Genomic DNA, 24,309 nt, shown 5'->3' on the forward strand with positions numbered 1-24,309 from the left:
AGTACCCCAATTGGGGGACTCTGGTTTTAAAAGGATAAGTGTAACTTGGATATGTTTTGGTAAACAGCTAAAATAAAACATGTTGTGTCACTGTTTGAATGTTTATGGACCTAATTGTAAGACTGCACTGGAAGTGATAGTAAACATAATGTAAATGTTAAAAAAAAACTTTCATGTAAAGATAAATCAGAGATATTAATGTGATTGTTAAAGCTTGTAAATCAATCAACTTTGTCATTATACAAGTACAATGAAATTTAAGACTGGCAACTCTTCACCATAAGAATTATAAAAATTACATCTGTAAGAGTCAGATAAATTAAGCTTTAAAAATGTATATGAACCTCAACTATTTAAAAACCTTGGTGACATGTAAACAATGTCTCCTGAGTTATACACATCCTCCAGGTGTGGGAGCTTCAAACCAACCACATGCTGTGCTGTCTTCACCACACAGTGGAGGACCATCTGCTCAGCTGCTGTGCAGCCTCTTTATGACACTGTGATGTTGTTTGTGAAGATGCTCTTAATGACGACGCTGAGCAGCAGTTTCTGGGGGAGCTGTGCTCATTTTAGTTTCCTTAGAAAAAACCATCTTTGCCAGGCTTTCTTGACCAGGCTTGAGGTGTCGAAGGTCCATGTTAGATGGGTAGACAAAGTGGGAGAGGAATTTATACTCTCCACTCTACTAGATGTGCCACCTCAAGCCTGTAAGTTGTTTCGTTATCAGTGATAAGCCCAACAATTGTTGTATCATCTGCTAATTTGATCACCCTATTGGTCGTGGGTGGAAAAAGGGTGAACAGTACTGGACTCAGAATGCAGCCTTGTGGGATTCCTGTGTTCAGGATGGTCGAAGAGGTGCGCCTCCCAATTCAGACTTACTGAGAGCGACTGGTGAGAAGGTCCAAGACCCATGAGCACAGCGAGGAACCCAAATCTAAGTTATGTAGTTTGTTGACCAGTTGTGTTGGTATGTGGTGGTGTGGTAGTGTTAAAAGGAGAGCTAAAGTCCACAAATAACATTCTAACATTACTGTTTGTGTTCGTAAGGTGTGTCAAGGTAGTATGAAGGGCAGTTGCTTTCGCCTCCTCTGTGGATAGCTTGGCCTGATAGGAAAACATGTCTATTCACATGTTTATCCAGAACAGGTGAAACGATGGATTTAATGTGAGACAAGTATAAAAGGGAGAGACAAGCTGCTGCGTTTGCATGCGCCACCATCTTGAACCAACAAAATGATGCTTTTAAGACATTTCTGGAGAGCAAAGACTTTTTTCTAAAACTTGTGATCAAACATGACCCTCAAAAGTGCCAACCCTTTCCGATAAAATCTTTGAACTCTCAGCTTTTCTCATTTAGAAAAGAGCCGCGGGAACACTTTGAGGCGCTGTTATTGTGTTCGGTTATTTGCATACATATAAACGGAGCGTTTTAGTCAAATGAATTCATAGCCTCACTTTCATCTCCCTTTAGATGATAAGGCTGCACTCAGACTTTGTTCCTGTCCTAAGCTGTGTCTCCTCTGGACATCTCCATTGAGCCATGTAAAGCAGTGATTTGTTCATTCTAATGAAACCCCTACAGTCATGATAACCTTTCCAGTGTGTCACACCGACCCCCCCTGGTGTTGCCTGTTCTGACTATACTGGGATAATAATGGCAGCCTCCTCTACCTAATCAGAGTCTCAGGCAGTGGGAGCGCTCCACTCACCCTTGCATCTTTTTCTCACTCTCTTTGTGTCCCTCCTACTTCCCGCACCCTCCCTCTTCCTGCACCCTGCCGAGGAGGAGGTGATGGGGATACTGACACAGCTCAGCTCATCACATCCAATTACTGCAGAGACAAAGACAGGGCTCTTCCCTGGACCATGATATGTAGCACCCCAGAGGGAGTGTTATTGAAGGAGGGGGGATGAAGGAGTCGAAAGGAAGACAAGAGGGGTTTATAATACAGTCAGATATTATACAAACATAAATCAACATCAATTATGTGGTCATATGTTTGCATAGTTTTACTAATTGGAGAAATTGTGTTGTTTTTCTTTTAAATACACACTCAAAATTTAATATTATTATCGTGAGAAGACTGTTTAGATTAGAAGAGAAAAACTGTGAGCAAATGAAGGGGAAAATATGTACCACAGGGTCTAAAATTGTGGATAAATGTTTGAAATAGGCAGCTCCTTCCACTCTAAATTATGAATGCATTATGAACGAAAGCTTAACAAACCAAACGCATCACTGACAGGTGGTCTCACTAAAATAGTCGAGGTTATCTAAGAAGGCTTTTGGAGGGAGGACCAGTGATCCGTACGGCACATTTGAATCTTTACAACTCAGATAAAGAGTCATCTCAGCCAGACATTTGGCTGAATCTAGAATCTGCGTCATAAAGCATGCATCTGTGCAGCCAAATGAGGCCGACCCCTGTGCACCTTCAAATGCTATTCCAGTGCAGAGAGACTTATTGCATTCGATCCCCCCTCTTAGAACTTTTCATGTCATGGGAGGAAGAGAAAGGAGAACAAAAAGCAGCCGCGGCTGTTTTACATTAAAGTGCCTGGGTCCGGCTGAGCAGAGGAAATGTAGCGATCTAGCCAACGTGTTTGATGATGTGTGCTGCGATTTAGTTTCTGACAGCTTAGAGGTCTACACAAAAAAGGCTGATGACAAAGCAGAACAAATTTGCCATCCTCTGAAAGAACTATAATTTCTCTTTGGGGCTAAATGAAGAATTCTTTTCTGGCTTTCCATGTATCCGTTTATGTTTAGACATTTGCCTTAACACGATTATTTTCATAAGATCCATCTCAACATTCTAAGCCTTGAGATGCTTCTTTGCCCTTGTGGCAAGACTAGTTTGTGTTTAAATTGTGTATGTCACCTGGGAAATCAAGTTAATAGAGACCCAAACCCATTACATAAACAAATATGGAAGCAAGAAAGAACTACATATGAGAGATATTGAATATCCAACAAGAAACGAGGCATCCTGCCTGTGTTATTGCAGTCATTTTTTTGTCCACTAATTTAATCTAATTTGGTGTGTTGCTTAAAAGGGAGGCCCCTGGACAGCAGGCATAATGTGCATCCAGTGGTTATTTGTCAACCCAGACCATTGTCCATCTATATTTCCTCTCCAAGTAAACAAAAAAAACATCCCCTTTTGAGGATGTTATGTTAAGTCAGGATAGTGGTTGAACTTCATTAACGAGCCATGTGTGAGTAGTTTTTAAGCAGCAGAATCTCAGTCTTGCTTTTCGATGCATGCACACAGGGTATCACCATCTGGATTATCAACTGCAGCTTATTACCATAGCTAATCTCTTTTTGTGTTTGTCTTCGAAGAACATGAAACCCACTCCCTCACTGGCAGCTCTTGCATTTTCTGTAGAAATTATCCTCGGTGCTCACAGGCAAAGGGACTATTTACTGCCATGAGACAAAATAATAATGATTTTAGTGTGTGGGTAATAAGTTTTTCAAGTTTCAGAAATGTCACTGTCTTAAGGGGAAAATCTCATTTAGCGACAGTGACTAATTTCTGCAAGTACAATAGATTAGTATTGAAATTATTACAGAAAACTAAACTAAACATTGAATTCACTTAAGCAACAATGGACTTTGACCTGTTTATCATTGTTAAATAAATTTTGGTTAACTGGTGGTTTAACAAAACTATCATCACAGATGCAAAATCAGCTTAGCAATCACTGCAATTTTTTAGCACCTTTGAGCATTTGTGCATGTTCTGCTCCTCTATTTCTGCAGGATGATGCAAGACATGGAGAATCCTCAGCTCACCTCATGTAACAAGGGAGACCCACACTACCGCAGCTCCCCCAGTAACCAGTCCTCCTCCAGTGATCCAGGGCCGTGCGGCAGCAGCAACTGGACCCAGCAGCCTGGATATGACGGGTACTGGACCGACAAATGTGTTTGTTTTTGAAAAATTTTCTTTCTCTCAGCAGTCCCTCCAGTATTGTATGGATTTTGAAGTAATGAATGCAGCTACAATCACTCCCAGCACAGCTTCTCAGACTTGGCAGTTTTTACCAAATGCTATTTTTCTGCATGAAATGACCAGATCATCAGAGCACTTTAATTCTTCTCGTCACATGTTTTTTTCTTTTTCACAGGAAGTAAACTAACAAAACAATAAAATTACACCCACAAAAAAAGTTTATTTTTCCACTAATGTATAGTTTCCATTCAGTTATTTCACAGCTTTATTTTAATATTTTCTTAGGGGAAATGAAGACTATCTTAAATATAAATTGCTGTTTTATTGCTGTTGAAAAAAATTTAACCAAGTACATCTTTTTTTTTTTCTCTTTTTTTTGAGATTTTACTTATCTTAACCAACAAAATTTCAAAATGATGAACATTTAAGTATCATTACTATGTTCTATCTTTTCCTCTTTTGTTGTGGTTAAAGCACCACTTTAACAAACTACAAGACCATTTTGGAGAAACCCATTGGAAAGAGTTTTTTTGTGGTAGACTAAAATTTTTTGCAGGCCAAGAGGACAAGGCTTTGTAGTTTCTGTCCACACAAATGTCATTATCGCACTTTCTTTTTTGGGGATCACATTTTCCTCTTCTATTTAACTTTGTCTAAAACATTTCTAAAAATGTCCAGATGTAGAACAGATGGCAGGACAGCACAGCCTTTAGACACAGGCAAAATGTGTCAGACTGAGCTGAATCCATCAGAGGCTCATGTCTGTGTATAGATGGTTACAGAGCTTGACATGAGGCGTAGCTCCCTGCTGCTGCTTTCCTGTCAGAGGCCTCAAAAGTGCACTGAACTCTTGAGGACCACCGAGCCCTGTCAGAACTGCTTGAATGCAGAACAACAGTCTAGCTGATTGATCGTCTCTTAGAGTCTTTGTTAAAGATAACAAGACACTGTGGACTCTGTTCATCCCTTGTAACCCCTATTAGCTCTTCAAGGTTTAATTAAGATCTGCATTGAAAAATTTGCTCCTTTTACTCTATTGTCAGTGGCAACAGAGTGCTTGGCATGTCGAGCCGAATGAAAAGAGGTCTCTTGCCAGCGTTGTCTGGCAGCTTCTTTATTCTATTAAAAGCTCAAGTGATTTGACCTTAAAGGGTCTTGAGCTAATTGCTGTACATCTGTGGTAGAGCTATTCAAGCCTCTCTTTTACTTGAATACAGAGCTCACTTTATACACAGAAAATAATTTACAGTCTTTTTTTTTTGCTCCTGCTCATTTTTCCTCCAGCTGTCCATCCCCTATCCTGCATGAGCGGGCAGGGGACATCCAGGGAGGAGATGGAGAGATCCGCAGGGAGAGAGAGCCCACGCTGGAGAGAGCCAGATCTGCAGGTGAGTCTGATGTACTTTCATTCATACAGTCATGACTCAAGTGTATGTAAGGTCTGGAGCATATAATGTATTAAAGAGGGAGTAAGCCAGGGCTTTCATGATTCATGTTGTCTGCTGTTTGTTCTTCTGGTTCTCCACAGAGGCCAAATGGCACATTCCCTCCACCAAGATCCTGAATCCTCTGAAGCAAAGAGAAGGAGGAAAAGATTCTCCAAACAAGCTGTCCAGGGTAAAAGTCTGCTCCACTGTGGTTCCCCTTGCCAGAAGTTGTCTGCAACATTAAATGAGCGTTTAAAATTTATTGCTCAGCTTTTTTGCAAGGCCTCAATATTTGAAAATGCTGAGTTTGATGCAGGCTCCCATTTTCTCTGCCCAGCTCTGCACTGTCAGAGCTGCTTTACCCCTTATCGGTGTTGCCTCTTGAAGTGAGGCTGGATTGTCCTTGTTTATGGGCTTTTCAGCAATCAACTGGCATGTTTAGCTGGAATGATCATGTCGTCACATTCCCATCATCAGCACACTAATGGGCATCTCATGAATGTTTTCTGGTTTTCTCACACTCTTCTTAGGCAGATTTCACTAAGCACATTTAGCCTTTTCATGTCGCCTTTCTTAATATTCCATGCTCTTATGGCTTTCCATCTTTTTATACTGGAGGCTGGTAAATATACCCAACAATTTCTTTCAGTTAGTGCTTTAAGCCATCGTCGCATTAACCCAGGCCTGTGGATAAAAAATTAAACCCTTCTCTTGGCACTGTGTGTCCCTAATGCACAGGGCTTGTTTTTCCAACTGTTTTTGATGTGATGTGATTTAAGTTGCATCCATGATTTAGCAATGTTAAGTATAGCATAATAAAGAAAGCATGTCAGCTCAATTCTATGTAATTCATGGTTTATTTTTTATGATTAAGCTTTTCTATAAAGCCCCCTCACTAGGCATCTGTTTTCCAGTTAACAGCCTTTAAGGCTGCTGATGTACATGTTAACACACTGAGCTCAAGTTGGCCTGAACATTTTACCACTTGATAGTGAATATTCCATCTGTCTTATCAGACCTGGGGAAAATGGTTGATTTTTAAACTGATTTAGGGACCAGATGATATAGATTTCTCCAAATAACTTGCACAATATAAGAGATTGCATACAAAGTATGCTGCATCCTTCAATGCAGTATATTGTGCTTTTATTCCTTCCTACATATTACCATAAGATAACCAAATGTATAACAAGCCTCCCAAAGACAAGCTGCTGCCTCAGCCAGGGACATATGAACATGTGGTGGTGCCCAGTGGGTAAACCCGTTACCCAGGCATGTTAAAATAACCGTAAGAATTATGTGCAGCTGCCATTTAACCTAATTTGATTTAATACCCCCCTCTCTCTCTCTCTCTTTGTACCAGGCTGGCGATAAAAACTCAAGCCACTCAAGTAGCAACACTCTTTCGAGCAACGCCTCCAGCAACAGCGACGATAAGCACTTTGGCTCTGGAGACTTGATGGACCCGGAGATGCTGGGGCTCACTTACATCAAAGGGGCATCCACAGACAGCGGCATAGACACTAATCCCTGTGTGCCCCCTGGGGCCCGGGTGTTGCTGCAGGGTCGTGTGGGGGAGCCTGGACACCCCTGGATGTCTGAGCACCATGAGGACGGGGCTTCAGAGGAGGATCATGGAAAACTCTACTTACAGCAGGGCTTTGCTTCGGCTATTATGTCTAGTCACGTGACGGAGGGCAGCATCGGGGACCTCAGCGAGATTTCATCTCACTCAAGGTGCAGTACAAGCAAAAGAATTTTTATCCGAATGATGGCAAAAATGTATAATTTCCAGATATTTAAGCAAGCAAACGTGTAATGATTTTCTGCATTTTGGGGTTATGACTTTGGATCACATCTAACAAATGGAAGCTGTAGGGAGTGGAATTTAAGCCAGTAGCTGTTGCTTCCATAACTTTTACAGTTATGGGATATTTTGGATGCATGTACTTGAGAGGAATGATGTTAATTAGGTGTTTTTAGAAGCTCAACACTTGCTTTCAATGTGGTGATCTGTTTTTGTTTAGTCTCTGTGGGTAAATAGTTTGAACTGTTGAGGCTTAATTCTTGTTGGGTCACTGAACTTATTTGCCTGCTTTGGAAATTCACACCCTTTTTGTGCTACATGACTAGCAGCAAAATCCACTGTGCTGGAATACATGGGTGCACATTCACACACCACCACTGCCAACCTATTCAATCCATTATCTGTCCTGCCAAACACACAGAGACAAACAAGTGCACAAAAGGAAGGTCTGCGCCTGTTTACTGAGCCGTGATCGCTGTCTGACCCACCGCCCAGCTCATCCAGCTGTACTGAAGCGATCGGCTGTATCACAGGGGGGACTGTACTACAAGTTCTCTTCACCAGACTGCAGCCCATATGGGAAAAGAGAAGGAATGTCAGACAGGGTTGAGCCTTGCAGCCATTCACAGCGTGTCTTTATAGAATAGAATGGGTATCTATTTGTTTATGCCACACCGGATTATGTTACACAATCTGTTCAAAGCATTGACCTGTTTGAAAGGCATCAGATCTGACCACCCCACTGATGTCACTCAGAAGTGAGGAGAGAGCCAATGGCATCACCTTGACTACTGTGAAGTTTCCCACCTTTTATGTAATGGTCTTTGACACCAGGGAGTCATCTGAACAAACAGCGGAGCAGCAGGAGCACATTCAGCAGGGTGTGGCCCAGATGGTCATGAATATGGAACACGAGTGTAGTGCTTCCAGCTAAAGCAGTCTAATGTATTTTAGGGAAAAAGCTAAAAGTTCTACATTATTTTAACACCAAAACCCGACATCTTTGTGGGCTTTGGATTTAAGCAGCTAACGGGTGAATCCTAAGTAGGCTGGAGGCATGAAACCCAAACTGTCCATCTTTATTATTAATGATTACATTAATGAAGGGATCTATAGGCAAGCACCATTCATCGTCTGATGCATAACTCCTTTATATTATTTTTAAAAGTGATCTCATCATCATGTACATAATCATCAGAAAGATAATTCCTTAGTTTCACGTTCATTATAGGTAGACGTAATTATCTGACTGTGAAAAAATAAATAGAAGCAGTGTTGCTATTATTAAAGCTTTGATGAAATTATGTTTTTTCCCAACAAATGAAGCATTCCTTCAATCATTTGATCATCATTTTAAGGGTCAGTTTACTCTAGTATCAAAATTAAAAGCAGCTGCCAACTTACATGGTAGCTTGTTTGTTTGTTATGCTTGGAGAAGCATAAATCAACAAGGGTCACAGCAGCAGATGTCTGCCAACCTGAAGACCACTAACTAAGTGGGGGAAATGCCTCTTTGTGGTTGTATTGACCCATAAATGTGGTTTGTCATTTGATATTTTACTAAATATTGAAAGGACAAAGTTCAGTAACAATACTAGCATGATAGGCTGGAACTGAGTCACCTCCAAAGTAGGTTAGAGGAACAAGCTTGAATGCATGTATGAAGAGGAAATTATGTCATCCTGCATCAGCCAACTGCAGCTCTCGCCATTCATTAACCATTTTAACTAGGAAAGAAATAAAATCATCTGATTAGGTTTATTCCAAGCATCTGACCTGGTTGGGTTGTTCATAGCCACTCATGTTTTTTCGTTGCTAACACTTGTTTATGTTTTTATTATAATTTTCTCTTTTTGTGTCTCTTCTTTTAATTCTCACTCATTATTTTCTCACCTTTGAGTTACATTATGCTTTATTTTTTGCTGTTTGATCAGTGGGTCACACCACTCTGGCAGTCCTCTAGCCCGCGGTGCCAGGTACTGTATGTCTGCTGACTCCTCCAAGGTGTACACCATCCCCCAGACCAGCAGCTCAGGGCCAGAGCCAGGGCCAGGGCCCACCTCGGAGGCCTGTGGACAGGCACGCACACAGTCCAGTTGCAAACTCCCAGAGGGCATGAAGGCGGCTGATGATGATGGTGATGATGATGCCCACAGCAATGAGGGACCTCCCAACATTTCAGAGTGTGGGTGAGTGTGTGTGACAGAAGAAAGCAAGACAGAGCATGAATGAGATCATCACCAAATGAGCACAATTACACAAAAGCATAACAGATTTAGCTCAGTTTGGTTCCAGCTCTCATTATTCATTTTATGTTTACTGCAAACTATCATCCCTATCCCTCTTTAATAAAAAAAATGGTCTGATCAGCATTGGCTTCATTCATTTTAAATAAAACATGCATTTCAAATAATCTGCAAAGTGTTACACATTGGTTAGCCCAATAGCTCCTAAGACTATTAAAATTGGGAACTCTGTAATAGAAGGCTGTTACTCTGGAAGATGAAAATCTACACTTCTTGTCTGTATACAACTACCAATGGACTTCATACCTTATGTTTATTTGCATAAAGAGCTTAGAGGTGAGAGCATGTGGTTACTCAAAAAGCCTGTGGAAATGCCTTATAACAAAAAGAGAGATGAGCGGCCCTGAAACTTGACCACCTGCAACCACTTCAGCCAAGACACAGGTATTACCAGGTGTGAACATTGCTCTTGCTGTAGACTTGATTTCTCTTAGACCTGCTGCCTAGCCCACCCAGAGTGCATAAACTGGTCTTGATTGAAGCAGACAGCCACAAAATAAATAAGCTCAATGAAGCTGCTGACATAATACACTTGACACATGCCACATGTCGTTATTGATCGTCCCTCTGAAGTCAGGTCCCTGTGGATTGCTAGGCTGAGCCTTTGACAGATCAGCATCTCTGCTGGGAGCAGGGAACGATCCACGTAGCAACAGACCGCTGTCACACATTCCACAAAGTAGCTTCTAGAAATGTCGCCCAGGAGGAGGAATGTATTCAGTTGTTCAGCAAAGCTGGGAAAGTGTACTCTCCTTAGACGTTATATGAGCATTGATGACTGACAGTGTCTGTCTGATGATGAAATGGCTTGTTGTAGAGAAGTGTATGTGTGTATATATGTACTTGTTTGAGGGTGTTAGCGAGCAAACACACAGACATGTATTAGAGGAGTGAGTGTTAGATTTGCCCCGGAAGAAACCCCCAGCTATAGTTTCCAAGTAATTTTATTTAGGCTGTGAATTTTGCCGTGTGATTGATCGCATGCACTGAAGTCATCTTCTACCAACTTATGAAAAAGCTGTGTAATTCAGTTACCCTCCCCATTGTTTGTTTTTATATTCCTACCGTTTTATTTCATCTTACATAACAGCGCCTCATGATAAATGGCCTAATATTACTCACAGATATTGTTCTAACGTAATGAAGTTTCTCTTCCTTCTTTTTAAAGAATATTTTCGTTTGCTGTAACACTGTATCTGATGCAGGATGTTTAACGATGCTTCTAACCCCCGGCTCTTTCTCTCTTGCTTTCCTTTTTGTTTCAGAGGAGCGGAGAGCTTGTTAGCCTTCCTTCTCAAAATGCTGTCTGAGCGTTCCAGGTACACAGTAAAAGTAAACCCCTGTGGCCCTGATCTGACCCAGCTTGCTTCCCCACGCACTGCCCCACCCCCTTTTGTCCTAAACCAACACCTTCCTCTCCTCTCTCACAGCAAGTCTCAAAGTGCAGTTTCTGTCATGTGACACATCCTTGAAAGTGGAGGGCAACCAGCTATGTATCAGCAGCTGTGATGTTTGTCTTGTATCTCCAACAGAATAGTGTCCAACCCAACTCTGTCCCTATGAATGTAAAAGAACAAGGACATTTTAGCAAAATAAAATGTGCACATAAATGCACACATTAATGTGAGTGAAATTAAGATAATGTGCAGATTTTAGCATGAAACAAAGAGTATATTGCAACTGGATTCTGCTTATAGAATTAACAGGTTGTTATTGTTTTTGCGATATATGTGCGATATATGGGTTTGGTTGCCATGACGCCAAAAGCTTAAAACAGCGCAGCTCTTGGCAATAGTGTCTCTAGGTAACCATCACAGCCAGGCTGTCCCGTCGTCTAGCCGTCTAACCAGTCTCCCTGCGGCCATCTAACACCCTGCCAATAGCACTCAGTGTGTCACGCACACGCTGCTCACTTATAGCAGAGGTCTCACAGCCACACAACTCCACCAGCCAGGTCAGTCACATCCTCCATGCCCTCTGCCCTCCCTCCTCAAGCACTCAACACCCTCAGACTTGTTTAAATGTTTCCAAACAAACCCTTCTGACAACCAGTGCCAAGAAAATGTGTCACCTCTTGTGGGTCCTTCTCCAATCCCTGTCGAACAGCTCTCATGTCTTCCTCTGTTGTTGTGTGACCACTCCTTTTGGTCTATGGTAATCTCTTTCCAAAGCCCTTGTTTTTTTTATCTCTCTCTGTACTTGGCTGCACTCGTGGCAGTCTCTTCAGTATGGTGATATGGGACAAGGTGGCATTGGAAGCAAACCTCCCTCCTATTTTCCTTTCCATCCCTGCTGCCCCACATTTACCTGACTAGCACAGATCGGAAAGGCTCCTGATGTCAGCATGCTAAGACGGATCATCCACATGGACCTTATGTGCTATTCTGCAAATATCCCTAAAGTAGCTGGGGCCACCTTTGAACCCAAGCAGCGATGGCCCCAAGGCCTTCTTCGCAAGACATGGTTCCAGTGACCTTAGTGATGAGCTGTGTTCTTCTGTTCCCTCTGTCATCTACAGGCAGCTGTATGCGCAGGAAGCAGCCTGCCGGCTTCAGGCTGCTGAGCGAGACGGAAAATCACTGCAGCGACTTTCAAAAGAAGAGTACCGTAAAATGATGCTGGCCAACAGCCCTCCAGGAGAAGACAGGAATCGGAAGGTGAGGTCACTGTGGTTGAGGACTGACTGTTTGATGACTCATGTGTTTCGAAATGTATGAGAAACCTACTAAAACTGTAATGTCATAAATGATGCTGTTGTGACATTAGATTTTATGAATCTCTGTCAAACCCTAAGGGCATTTCTTCATGTTGACTAATAGATGTAGAAGATACAAGGCCAAAACAAGTGCAGATAAGCTCTTACTGGTGCTCAAGTAAAAACAGGAAAAACATCTGCTTCCTATCAGCTGGCACTGCTTATTTACTCCACAGCTGATAGGTCTCATCTCTGCTGACACAAGACCGCTTGTGTCCTCTATGGCTGACACCGTGTTTGCTTGATTTGATTTATAAAGAGGCCAAAGTTTACTCAATTGGGATGTCATGGATTAAAGACAGGAAGTTGTATAGAGCACATTGATGTTTGATGTTCCTGGGTCCTGTAGAGTCTATTAATTGCATCTCTTCTTCTCTTCACCATCCCCCATCCATTATCTACCAGAGAAGGACCCTGGAGATGTACAAATGGGTTATTTTTGGATGCTGCTCAATTCTAGTACAAATGCACTTCACTCCCCAAGAGAAGCCAGTAATGTCCTCTGGCACAACCAAGCCCTGCCTCTCACATGAATCAGCTCAGTGCACTGATTTGTTTGTCTTATTGTTGTTCCCTTGGCTTACACTACAGTAAAAGGCGGCACTTACAAGAGAACTAAGCAGCGTTTGCTATTGTCAGAAATGAGAGCAGAACACACCTTCATTTGATTGCTTTTTGTTTCCCGCAGAGAAGGAAAGCTCAGTAACCTGTACAAAGGTACCCGTTTCTGATTGTGTGATTCAGAGAGCAGCAGGGTCTTTGTTGTAGTCGCGCTCTGCGATCTGATAATACACTGCATGGGGAAACAATCTTTGGGAGAGATGCATCAAAGAGGGCACAATGCCTGGCACTCTAAACGTACACACACATGATCCCAAAGAACACATGCTATTCTTTTTCCAGGAGCAGCTTCTCTAGGACTGCATGTTTTCAATCATCAGCTGGCACATAAAAGAATCAAATTACGATAATGACAGTGTTGGAAACAATGTTGATTAATTTCCCATTCACATTATTTAATCTTCTAAGTGATTAACAGTGGATACAGTAAAGGTTAATGCCCCTTCCGGCAGTCACCCGATGCCAGTCTTTGTGAGGGTGAGCAGGTGCACCGAGACTTTCCTTGCCAACCACAATGTCCGCTTGGACGCCCCTTTCACAGACAAGACAGACCATTGTGTGGCTGACGTAAAGGAAAGGCCGTTCACAGCTTATTCTCCCACAACATTCCTCGTTTGAACCTCCTGTGGGAAAGGGGAAAAAAAGGATCTGAATAGGTGGCTGTCCAACACATCCTCCCAAGTGGCACGTCAAAGGGCTCCAGAGCTTGTTGCTGTCTTTGTTTCATGTGCGCTGTAAGGAGGAAAGTCAGGCACGTCAGGAAAAATCTATGTGGAAGCGTCAGTGATGGCACGGCTGATAAGAATGGTGCTGTTGTACAATGAATTCAAAGACCCAACAGCACAAATCAAGTCGAGTCAGTCTCCAGCTGAGGTGGATTTAGACACACAAGAATAACTGATAATCTTGTAGGTTTCATCAATAAATTTTTCTCAGCAGTGTTTCCCAGCAGGTTCAGCTAAGCAGTGCAGGGATGTGCTCCGAGTCCCTGGTTCGTTGCTGTAGATGTAATGAATAGATGGCTTTCTGCAAAACATTAAGCCCCTTTGGAAATGGTTTCATTTACAGCAACTCCTTTTATTGTAGCTCCAGTACTGTGCTATTTTTACTTTATGTAAGAGAGCAGAAAATTCTGTTTAAAGCGGTTTTGATGAGAGGGAACCTTATGGTGTCTAATCTCGTAAAGCTGGGTTGGAAAACTTGCAATGAGATACAATCGTGTTAAGTTAAAGAAAGCAGTATATGCTTTTTTTTTTAAAGACAGACTTGATGTTTGTTAAATTCTCACCGTGGGATTTGTGGAGGATTTGTCTTTGAAACTGAGATGGCTGGGTGTTGGCTTGTGGGGATACCAGTCTAGTTTTGGTTACAGCTGAGAAGCCAAAGGCAGAAATTTACTCATCTGCGCAGCTGCTCCGAGTATCATTTGTGGCCACTTTTGATGTCACCCCCGCTGTATTTATGTAAGCTAAATGGGACGATGATGGATGGGATTGGTCTTTGAGGTTTTGTGTGTTTAAACAGGAGATCCCCTGTCAAAACTCTGGCAACGGTCACGAAACACAAGTATCTTTGCCCTGGTATCCTGTGTAATTCTTCTTTGTGAACAGAGGTTATCCTTTCGTGACAGTGCTAATTTTCTGGGCTCTGAAGTGTTTGCGATTGTTCATTGTGACGTGTGCAGTGACTTGGTCTGTAAATGAGCTTGATGGCTGACCTGTAATCATTTTACCACTCCTAACAACAGTATTGGAAGGAATGCAAAATCTATCCATGTGGCTACAGCACAGGCCACATTTATTGATTCATTTAACACTTTTTTTATGCCATGCATTGAACAGCAGTAAAGGTTAGCCCCCACACATAAAACATGCAAATAAACAACCATGCGAAGATCAATATGGCAGAATCAGGTCAAGTATCTAATTGAGCATAATGCAAATCCCTATTCAGTTTGTCAAAATGGTTGTTTTTGAAGCCCACACACTATGTTTACTCTCAGCCAAACTCGGGCATGAATACACAGCTTGCCTAGGGGCTTTTTCTTCATATCACTCGGTGAAAGAGACAAGATCAACTGGCTCATCCTGGTTACATTTGTTTGGTTCTTCTTTGCAAACTCAAAGGTGGGGACCTGATCCAGTGCTGGTTTGTAGCATCATTAGAATAGTTTTTTATTGTTTTGACCACCAACTCTGACACCAAAAAACAGGTGCTACACTGGAAGCAACTTTTTGCTGGACTGGAGCAAGGGGCTGCTCACGTCGAGGACTGGGCGCTGGGTTATGGGGGCCAAAAGACCAGCTAAACATTGAGACCACTGTGTTAAAAAACCCAGAGCCAGTCTAGCATTTAATCAGCTTAGAGAGAACAATAAAGTAGAAGCAGCAGAGTAGGAACACAAGCTAAGTGTTTCAAGTCCTAATTGTCAGATTCTTTAATAAAGTCTGCAGAAATGTCCTGCACAAAACAGCCCATATATATCCTGCTAACACCTGGTTGGCGTTACAGAGAGCGTTCAGCATTTAAAAACTTCCCTGATACTACGACAGTTTACAGTATGTTACATTGTTCCATGTTTTTATCCCTGTATCTGAGTTTTTTATTGTTTCTTTCCTTTTACAGTGTTCTTGAGTGACTTGATATGTGCTAAAATTTATTATTATTATCATTATTATTATTATTATTATTATTATTATTATTATTATTATTATTATTATTATTCATGTTAGAGAAGCTGTTTAAAGAGCGTAATGAGGTTGTTCTGTGGTGGTTCTCTGACTGTAGAAACTGAAATTAGTTCTTAACTAGAACCAACCTGGAACTGGATCTAGTACCAGCCCTGAGCCGTCACTGGAACTGCTTTGGTTGAAAAAGGGGGCTGACAGGGGGACTGAAATTCAAAGAGCAGTAAGCATTACTCTTTTTATTTAACCTAAGAGCAGTTCAAAGTGGTAAAAATTATTTTCCAAACAGGTGTGTGGGGTTTTCCTGCTAAGCCAGTACTTCCTGGGCCACAAAGCAAGTCCTGTTTTGAAACCCTTTAAAGTGACCTACTAAAGTGAGAACCAGCTGGGACAGACGTGACCTCAGTTAAAGTCCGGTCCTCCATATCAGTCATCTGCCTGTTTTTCAGGATGTTGAAGAAAAGTTCTCTCCCTGCCAGTTATTGTCTGAAAGCACTAATCTGAACCAGTTAGTTGACCTTACGGACATTTTTCACAACCAGTCAATTAGCTTTTTCAAAGAATGGAAAATGCAAAACCTCAACAATCCATAAATCTGATTTAGCTAAAGTCCTAAACCACACAGGGAGGATGGGTCCATGATATTAATGCACCTTTGTGTCCTGCATTTCTATAAATAGAGACGTGCATTGTTGGCATACCTCCAAGGATCAAGCCATTTTAAGAAATTGTTTGGTATCCTCTGTTTCTGTGCTTGAATGAGCCTGATTGCTTCACATCAAATGTAAAAATATCTCACTTGTCTGTCGTCTCACATTTTTCTTCTCCAACCACTTTTGAGACACTAACACTTCTCTGCTGTCTGTGGCCTCTAACATTGAGATTTGACCATGACTTGCCACAGGGGAGTAACCCCTGTCACCACCTCCACCAGCCCTGTCCCCTGTTTTTCCCACTCTGTCAGACACTCTCCAGCTGTTCTCAATCATTTGCATTTTTCCTGAGAGCAGAAACTGTAATTAATTCCTGACATTGCTTGCTGATGTTCCCTTCTTATCCACCAAACTGCCTGTTCATGTAAATCTTTAGTGCCCAGGAAAAGGCAAAGCAATGGGACACTACAGACAGAGAACGTGAAGATCATTCATCATTATCATATTCTTTGTGATGATTTTGCTGTGACGAATTGCTCTTCTTCTCTCTCAGGTGTCAGCAGTGGGCACTTTGTCACCAAGACGCTCCCTGTACCGAACACTTTCGGACGAGAGCGTGTGCAGTAACCGCAAAGCCTCATCGTATACCAGTTCGCACAGCTCCATGCTGGATCAAGCCATGCCCAACGACATCCTGTTCAGCACCACCCCGCCTTACCACAGCACGCTGCCTCCTCGCATGATCCACAATCAAGGAGCGTCTAATCTAAGGAGTGAGTACAGGCAGTAAAAAAGAAACCCTCACAGATACATTACAGTAAACACTGAGAACAAAAACTATGTCTGATCAGAATGCATTGACGTGATGGACGGCTGATATACAGTTTCTCAGCACGATCCTCCTGGATTATCATTCATCTTCTCTGGCACCAGTTAAGAGCCAGGATGTAGTTGCTTGCTTGAAGAGCCACTTGTGCCCTACTGATTTCATTAGTACAGCTAAACACACTTCAGCTACACTTCTCAATATAGCCAGCTAATTGGAAACGGGTGAGGCTGCATGCTACTTGCAAGCTATCTGCCACTCCGTCTGCATTAAGTAGACACCTGTCACTGCTGGCTAGTTTTTCCTTTTCACTGTTCAACCAGCTTCCCTGGAATATACACTAGTAAATGAGAAGTGTGATATGCCCTGCCTGCGCTTCAGCAGGTCTTTAAGATCACTGACGTAAACATGCCAGTTTTTCACCTGGGTTGTCACTGTGTCTGTCATGCATAATGTTTCATTCACTCATCACTCCCTGCCCGCCTACCCTCTCTGTCCTTCCTTGTCTCATTTCCATACCGTTCCTCACCTGTCTCCTGCTGCTCTCGTTAAATAGAAAATGGGCTTTGGAAAGATGGTTTTTCTCTCCAGCCTCTTCTTGCTGTCAACTTGATGGATTCCCGATTGTTTTGAAGGATAGTTGAGAACACGAGCTCTCTCTTTTTTCCCCTACTGAAACAGCCCAATTTGGTAAACAGTGAATCACTCAAACTCCAAGAAGCTTGGTAAATTGAAAGGAGAATGTCAGCGTCACCTCAAGCTCTCTCAGTCTCTTCTCTGCTTCCCCGCTTATGTTTTTCTAAATGCCTCTGCAGAAATGGAGCTTATTTATTGCATTTTACGTCTTTAGGGCAGAGAGGGAGTAAGGGTGGGAGGGAAGGAAAAGGAGATATTGATTGAAACATAAGGACATTCACTTAGACAAGTCATTTATCGCCCGACAGTCAAAGTGATTCACAGAGAAGTTGGTTTAATGTGACTTGAGCCTATCATGCTGTCACATAGATACAAAACTTTTCGTTTAAAAGTGTGATTGTTTGCAGCCCGTAGGCGAATTTGTGAGAGTCATCCAGATGGGAGCTGGAATTGTTTTACTGAGTCTAGACTGATAAAGCGAGGTGTTTTGATGTACATGGCTGAAGTTAGTTGAATTCCAATCTTTTTAACAGCAATAAATAGTTTAAATGAACTCCCTGCTTTTCCCCTTCTATGCCCCTCCATTCCTCCCCAACTCCTCCTGTCTGATCAACACCAGCGGGCGTCTCAAAGACTAGCCCTAAACCAAATTAAACTCAGGCCGGGCTCAGACACTGATCGGATTGCCTGCCTGTCTCTGCAGGTGAGTTTTGGTTCTCTGACGGCTCCTTGGCGGACAGGTCCAAGTTCAGCGACCCAGGCCTCATGCCCCTCCCAGACACTGCATCGGGCTTGGATTGGTCTCACCTGGTTGATGCAGCACGAGCCTTCGAAGGTAACCAGCTTGGCTAAAGCTGCTGGCACCTTGTAACCACCACCAGTACACGTCCACCCCCCACCCCCCAACCCCACCCTTCGGATGCTTAGCGCGTACATGTTTGTGTGTCTGTAATCTGCAAGTGCTCGCTCGCTTGCATGCGTAGGTTTGTGTGAGCTGTGTTTCTGTTTCTACCGCTGTCTCTTAAGTGCTGCTGGAGGTGACTTTTGGGAATCCCTCTGCTTTTTGCACCTCTGCTCTCAGCCCCTTCGTAGTTCCCATCAAGCACTGTGATCTGGAAAAATGAGCTGTCATTTCTCAGTACAGAGATGGAGCCAATTTTCACACCATAAAACCCAAGTCAGCACTCAGGCAGAATTCTTCACAGCTGCGGCTTTTACTGTTAAATTTTGGGTTGTTTCTTTGGGCTCCTCTTTTGGTCTGTCGAATAAATGCAAAGTTTCTTTTTTTTTTTTTTTTTTTTTTTTTTTGTGGGTTTTTCAGGAATGAAGCATTTACATGAAATTATTAGGACTTAGATTAAGCTGTCATCTTAGATAACAAGAGCTCTGTCAAAGCTGAAAGTCTTTTCACGGTTAATAAGCACATCTAAGCCATGTCATGGGCGGCATCATCATTTTTCATTTATTTTTTCCTACTTTGAGTGCTTATTTAACCACCATCATGTCAGTGCATTTCCCATCTACCATGGAAACACTAACGTGCCATGCAATGTTCTTCCACTTGAACTCTATCCGACCTCCACCAGTGAGCGGAGATCGTGGCTTGTGATTATTCACTGGTCAACTCTGAGTTTTTTTTCTTTTTATTTCCTGCTGCAAAGCCTGGAGTCCATCATTTAACAAGAGAAGAATCATCAGAGATGATAGAGAGTCTGACTGACAGCAGCAAGGCAGTTGTCACGGCAGCCTGTGTAAACTGGAGTCCTGTTGCCGAGCAGAAAGTGGCTCCAGGCAGCCATTGTGCCATGTATGTTTAACCAGCTCTGTTTGGAGGCAGGGGGAGAAGGAGCTTGGCTGAAATGTAAAGCATTCATAACCTTGACTGTGTGGATATTGAGAGGTTGCTCATTTTCACTACTTATGGTAAAAAAAAACAAACAATTGCACCGGCTTGCAGCATTCAAATAAAAATAATAAAATGTCCAAAACCATGTGTTGGCTCTTAAAAGTAAAAACAGATACGATTATAAACAAGCTTTGGTAATTACTTAATGGTCTCTTTGAAACAATCTAATATATTTTAATATACCCCTACAAATATGCTTTTTTTTGCCTTCTCTTCATGGTAATCTGTTTTCTTTGACTTTCATCAGGTTGTCCACTAAATCTGGACATGCAGAAATGACAAGCTGCTTTTCTGCCCCGTTGCTGCTTTCGACAAAGTCTTTAATCTGTCTGTGTGCAGTCATAGAATATGAGGAAGATGTTCATTCATATGTAAATAAAAGCCTGGTTTCCCTTTCCTTCTTCCCCTGAACAACCACCAGCTCCTGGCTCGACCAGCTTTTGTCTTAGAGTGGATTAGCTTTCACTTGGGGACTAAATTAATGGAGGAGCTTGCTTAATCTTTTCAATGAATATGCAGATCCTCCTATCTTTAGTCTCAGACCAAGGGCTTGAGAAGGAGTGGCTTCCAAAGAAAAGAGCATAAGGGCTTAAAACTGAGCAGTCCCAAAGCGTGACATGCCAAGTTTGGGTTTTCCATGCAGCTTTGATGAAGCTTAAGGGCCTGATATGGTAAAACAAGCATGACTGGTGTCTTACAGCTCACTGGGATCCAGCCCATTATAAGCCAAACAGCTGTCAGAGGAAACGCAAAGGGTTGAGGGCGATGGAGCAACACCCAAGGGGCTGCCTATATCTGTAATTTCTAGCAACGTTCTGTTACCGCCTTGTTACCTATTGTCTGATTATACATCTCTCAGTATGGGAGGACTGCCTTTGGTGACATCAAACCAGAGTCATTCATTCATACAGCCCATGAATGAATCGCCCTTCCTGTCAGGAACGCTTGCATGCGATTGTGTTATTCTGCTCTATTTTAGTAGCATGTTGACAAAATTATGTCAAAAGCAGATTATAACCTGCTGCGTCACCTGTTCTGTCTCAAGACCAGCGCGTGGCTTCTTTCTGCACAATGACGGACATGCAGCGGGCCGAGGCTCTGCAGATCTCAAGAGAGCTGACCAGACGGGTGGTGGAGGCGGAGGGAGCAGCGCTGGAAGCAGAGTAGGCTTCACTTACAACACAAACACACAAGCAGCAAAACTCCTGGAGAAAGTGAAGATTTATTGTTGGCTAAAAAGCCATTCCTCTTATAACAGTCTGAGCTTAGCGGTTCTTACCAGGCGCAGCTGGTGCAAAGAGCTTTGGATCTGTTGTTACGGTGAAGTGAACATTATTAGTAGAAATTATGAAAGAAAGTGTTTTTTTTTTTTTGTTTTTTTTTATATTTCCTTTAGGCAAAGCAAATTTTTCAGGAAAGGTTTAAGAAATTGCTCAAATTGTGTGTGTATTTGCTGTTATATAAGCTACAGTTCAGACACATTTTAAAGTCAGAAAGCACTTTATTACTCTGCTTCATTGAACTCTAAAACAATGTGACAAATAAATTGGTCAGGAAGAAAACGACATGTTTGCTTTTCTAAAGCAAAAGTTGATTTCAGTTTATACTATATATTATGCAACAGCAGTGCAGCAGCATGCAACATTAAAGTTGCGTACAAACACTGGCGGGTTGGGTTGCAGCAATCCTCAACAAAACCAGTTTAAGAACCAGATCCGATTTGCTCCAAAAGGGATATCAGTGACCCATCAGGCTACACTGGATTACAGGCAACACCTGCTGCCTACATCTGTTATGGGTTCCTGTGATGAACAGTATGTTTTGCAGTTTTCGCATTGTGTGCGGCACAGTTTTAAGATCCAGAACAATACATGAAGTGTATAATTTATAATGATATTTGTAGCTTTGTTTTGGAAAATAGCAGTAAATGTAAATTAAAAGCATGTGTGCACAGGGGAAAGATTGTCATTTTGTTTGATTTTTGTTTTTACCTTCATTGTTTCTGTGTGTAAACCAACAGCAGCTCCCCATCCACGCTAACTGGCAAAGTCAACCAGCTGGAGGTGATCCTCAGGCAGCTGCAGCATGACCTCAGAAAGGCAAGTTCACGTATATGGCTAATTTCTCAATTATATTTTTGGCACCTTTGTGCTTTCCTTTTCCACACAAGCAAACCGTGCATGTCTGTGTCACACAGCCTGACAATGAGTAATGGGTGCCCTGAGGTCTGCGTAATACTAACTCATTCACTTAATTCGATATCCTGCTTCCTTTCCTTATTGTATCCCAGTCCTGCGCTTCCCCACCTCCACTAATGCGCTCAAAACGAGAGAGGAAGTGCACTTTTATCAGAGGAAACGTTGCTTTGCCATTTTAATGCCTCCCATTTACACCACGCTGACGAAAGATGGATGTTCTCTAGAAAACAGGGCTTTTATCAACTTCTTTTGTATCCATTTATCTTTTTGCCTCATGTCCCTGTTTTGGTTGCGTGTGTTCTTTTGTGTTCAGGAGAAAGAGGATAAGGCGATGTTACAGGAGGAGGTGCAACACCTGAGACAGGACAACATGCGGCTGCAGGAGGAGAGCCAGACGGCAGCAGCTCAGCTCAGGAAGTTCACAGAGTGGTTCTTTCACACCATTGACAAGAAACCCTGAGAGGGAGGCCTGTAGAAACGGAGGGAAACCAAGCAAAGAAGGCCTTTATCCCTCCGAGGGCATCCACTCAACTCCTGTTTAAACCTCCAAGATGATCTATAAATAAACAGACTATAAAACAAACCATTACCAGCCCCAAGAGTAATAAAGACTCCTTTAAAATGCCCCATGTTTAGGAGACTGCTGTGCTGCCCTGAGCAAGAGACTTGAAGCCTGATCTGGACCTTCGTTTTGGGATCATTCTCCGTCTAAAGTGCAGGGCTGTTTTTGACATTAACGGCCTCTTCATCCTGGAGAACAAGGCTCTTGGGAAACCTCATCTCCAGTGCTGGAGAGGAATTGAGAAAGGCAACCCCGGGGGCCCCCTCTGAAGTCCCTGGGATCTTCTTACAGTAGTGGAATGTAAAGCTCATTTACTGTAGTCAACATTTAATCTACCTACGTAAGTCACGTCAGTCTACTGTACTGTATATTCAGCTGTACTGTATCATACTGCGCACACTGTCACACAGCTGTTTCTGTGCCGGCTTTCACGGACAAAGGAGAAATAGAGGGGGAGGGGAGGAATGTACTGGACATAATGAAGTGGTACTTACTGTCTGCTTGCACCAAGAGGAATCCACATGTGGCGGTCTTGAAAACATACGGTAAAGAGAGGGGAATGAATGTAGCTCAGCTGAGACCTGTTCTTCTCTCTGGATGTCTGGTTCCCAAAGTCACAAACGTTTTAAGGTTTGATGCTTTGAGATTTGGTTCTTAACAATCTTCACGTTTTCTTTTTCTCTGTGTTGTAACATAGGGTCACATGGCAGTAATTTCAATGTTTAAAGGTGCTTTTCCCTTCACACGTTTTGTCAGTAGTTTCCATTCACTGTCACAATGTCCTAGCAATAACCAAGTGGTAGTTACATAACTGTGTTTGAAAAAAAAAAGAGTAAAGAACAAGAGTTAGCACAAAGGTAAAGAGCTCCTTTCGAGAAGCAGTTGTATTTTACATGTATTTATAAAGCTGGAGGAGACCGTGCCTAAAACTGGTTGTAAATGGATTGTTTGTTTGCTTTCGGTTCTTTTTTTTGATAAACACTTGGCTTGTTTGTGGCTCACTGATATAAAAATTGTGTGTGTGAATGTGTGAATGTGTGCATGTGCGCGTGTGTGAAGTTTAACACAGCAAAATGAGTTCTTATGCAGTGGTTTTTAGAGCATTAGAGCAAGCGCCAGTGAACCACACTTACAACGCCAAATGTGTTTATTTCTGTACATAACTGCCACAGAAGTGTCTTGTATTTAACACTGTTATTTAAGCTTATTTAACCTAAAGTTGTTTATTTTATTAAGGGTATTTGTTTTTCTGCACTAAAGGAGAGATAAAGCTCTGTGTACGTTGTAAAGTGTGTAGCTTGCCAGGGCAAAAGAAAACAAAAACATAATAAAAACTATATATTTAAATATATAAATGATGATTTTGGAGATTCCAACATTTGGATGCTGCTAGATTAACAGTTCGCTGGTTTGTATGCTTTTAAAAATGTCTCTCTCCCCATTAACTGTCTCATCCCTGGTGGGATGTTGTTAGCTTTTTTTCTTGGTTTGTTTTATCTTTTTTTTTTTTTTTTTAAATAAATGTAGTTGTAAAAATAACAGCTTTTTTGTGTTTTTTGAAATGTCTCTTCTGTCATTACTCACAACCAAATGTAGTGATGTCAAATTTATATCTGCATCATGTGACCCAGTTTGGGACTCTTACCAGCCAATGGTGTTAGATGTTGAATTTGAAGGATTTGGGAGATCTTTTTGCTTAACTGCATCACAGAATATCTCCAGCTTTACTGTGCAAACATGGTACCTGTAGTGCATATGAGATAAATCTACTAAATACATTCAGTGAAAAGAAATTAAACAAAGGTGTCCTCACAACTTTTGTTTATATGTACTGCAAATGATTACTAAGAATTTCCTATAAAAAGGATTTAAAATAATCTCCATATAGAAATATATTTTCACAAAACACTGAAAAACATGAGCCATATATTTTTTCTTTATTTTATGAGACTAGAAC

General features: G+C 42.0%; 1 protein-coding gene across 5 annotated transcripts in view; it reads left to right on the plus strand.

Moving 5' to 3' along the window:
* LOC121655484 (signal-induced proliferation-associated 1-like protein 2) overlaps positions 1-24,081 on the plus strand; it is a 78,348-nt gene extending 54,267 nt beyond the window's left edge. For 2 of the 5 annotated variants that reach the window (XM_042010166.1, XM_042010167.1), the window contains exons 11-22: positions 3,776-3,922; positions 5,253-5,356; positions 5,497-5,585; positions 6,759-7,132; positions 9,137-9,391; positions 10,774-10,827; positions 12,027-12,165; positions 16,778-16,997; positions 18,390-18,521; positions 20,638-20,755; positions 21,613-21,691; positions 22,104-24,081. In XM_042010166.1, coding sequence (XP_041866100.1) covers positions 3,776-3,922; positions 5,253-5,356; positions 5,497-5,585; positions 6,759-7,132; positions 9,137-9,391; positions 10,774-10,827; positions 12,027-12,165; positions 16,778-16,997; positions 18,390-18,521; positions 20,638-20,755; positions 21,613-21,691; positions 22,104-22,250 — 1,858 coding nt within the window. In that variant the 3' untranslated portion in view covers positions 22,251-24,081. The remainder of the gene's footprint in view (positions 1-3,775; positions 3,923-5,252; positions 5,357-5,496; positions 5,586-6,758; positions 7,133-9,136; positions 9,392-10,773; positions 10,828-12,026; positions 12,166-16,777; positions 16,998-18,389; positions 18,522-20,637; positions 20,756-21,612; positions 21,692-22,103) is intronic. The other 3 variants (XM_042010169.1, XM_042010168.1, XM_042010170.1) reach the window with 3 other exon arrangements.
* The last annotated feature ends 228 nt before the right edge of the window (positions 24,082-24,309 follow it).

Source organism: Melanotaenia boesemani, chromosome 16 (genome assembly GCF_017639745.1).
Source record: "Melanotaenia boesemani isolate fMelBoe1 chromosome 16, fMelBoe1.pri, whole genome shotgun sequence".
NCBI classification, from domain to species: domain Eukaryota; kingdom Metazoa; phylum Chordata; class Actinopteri; order Atheriniformes; family Melanotaeniidae; genus Melanotaenia; species Melanotaenia boesemani.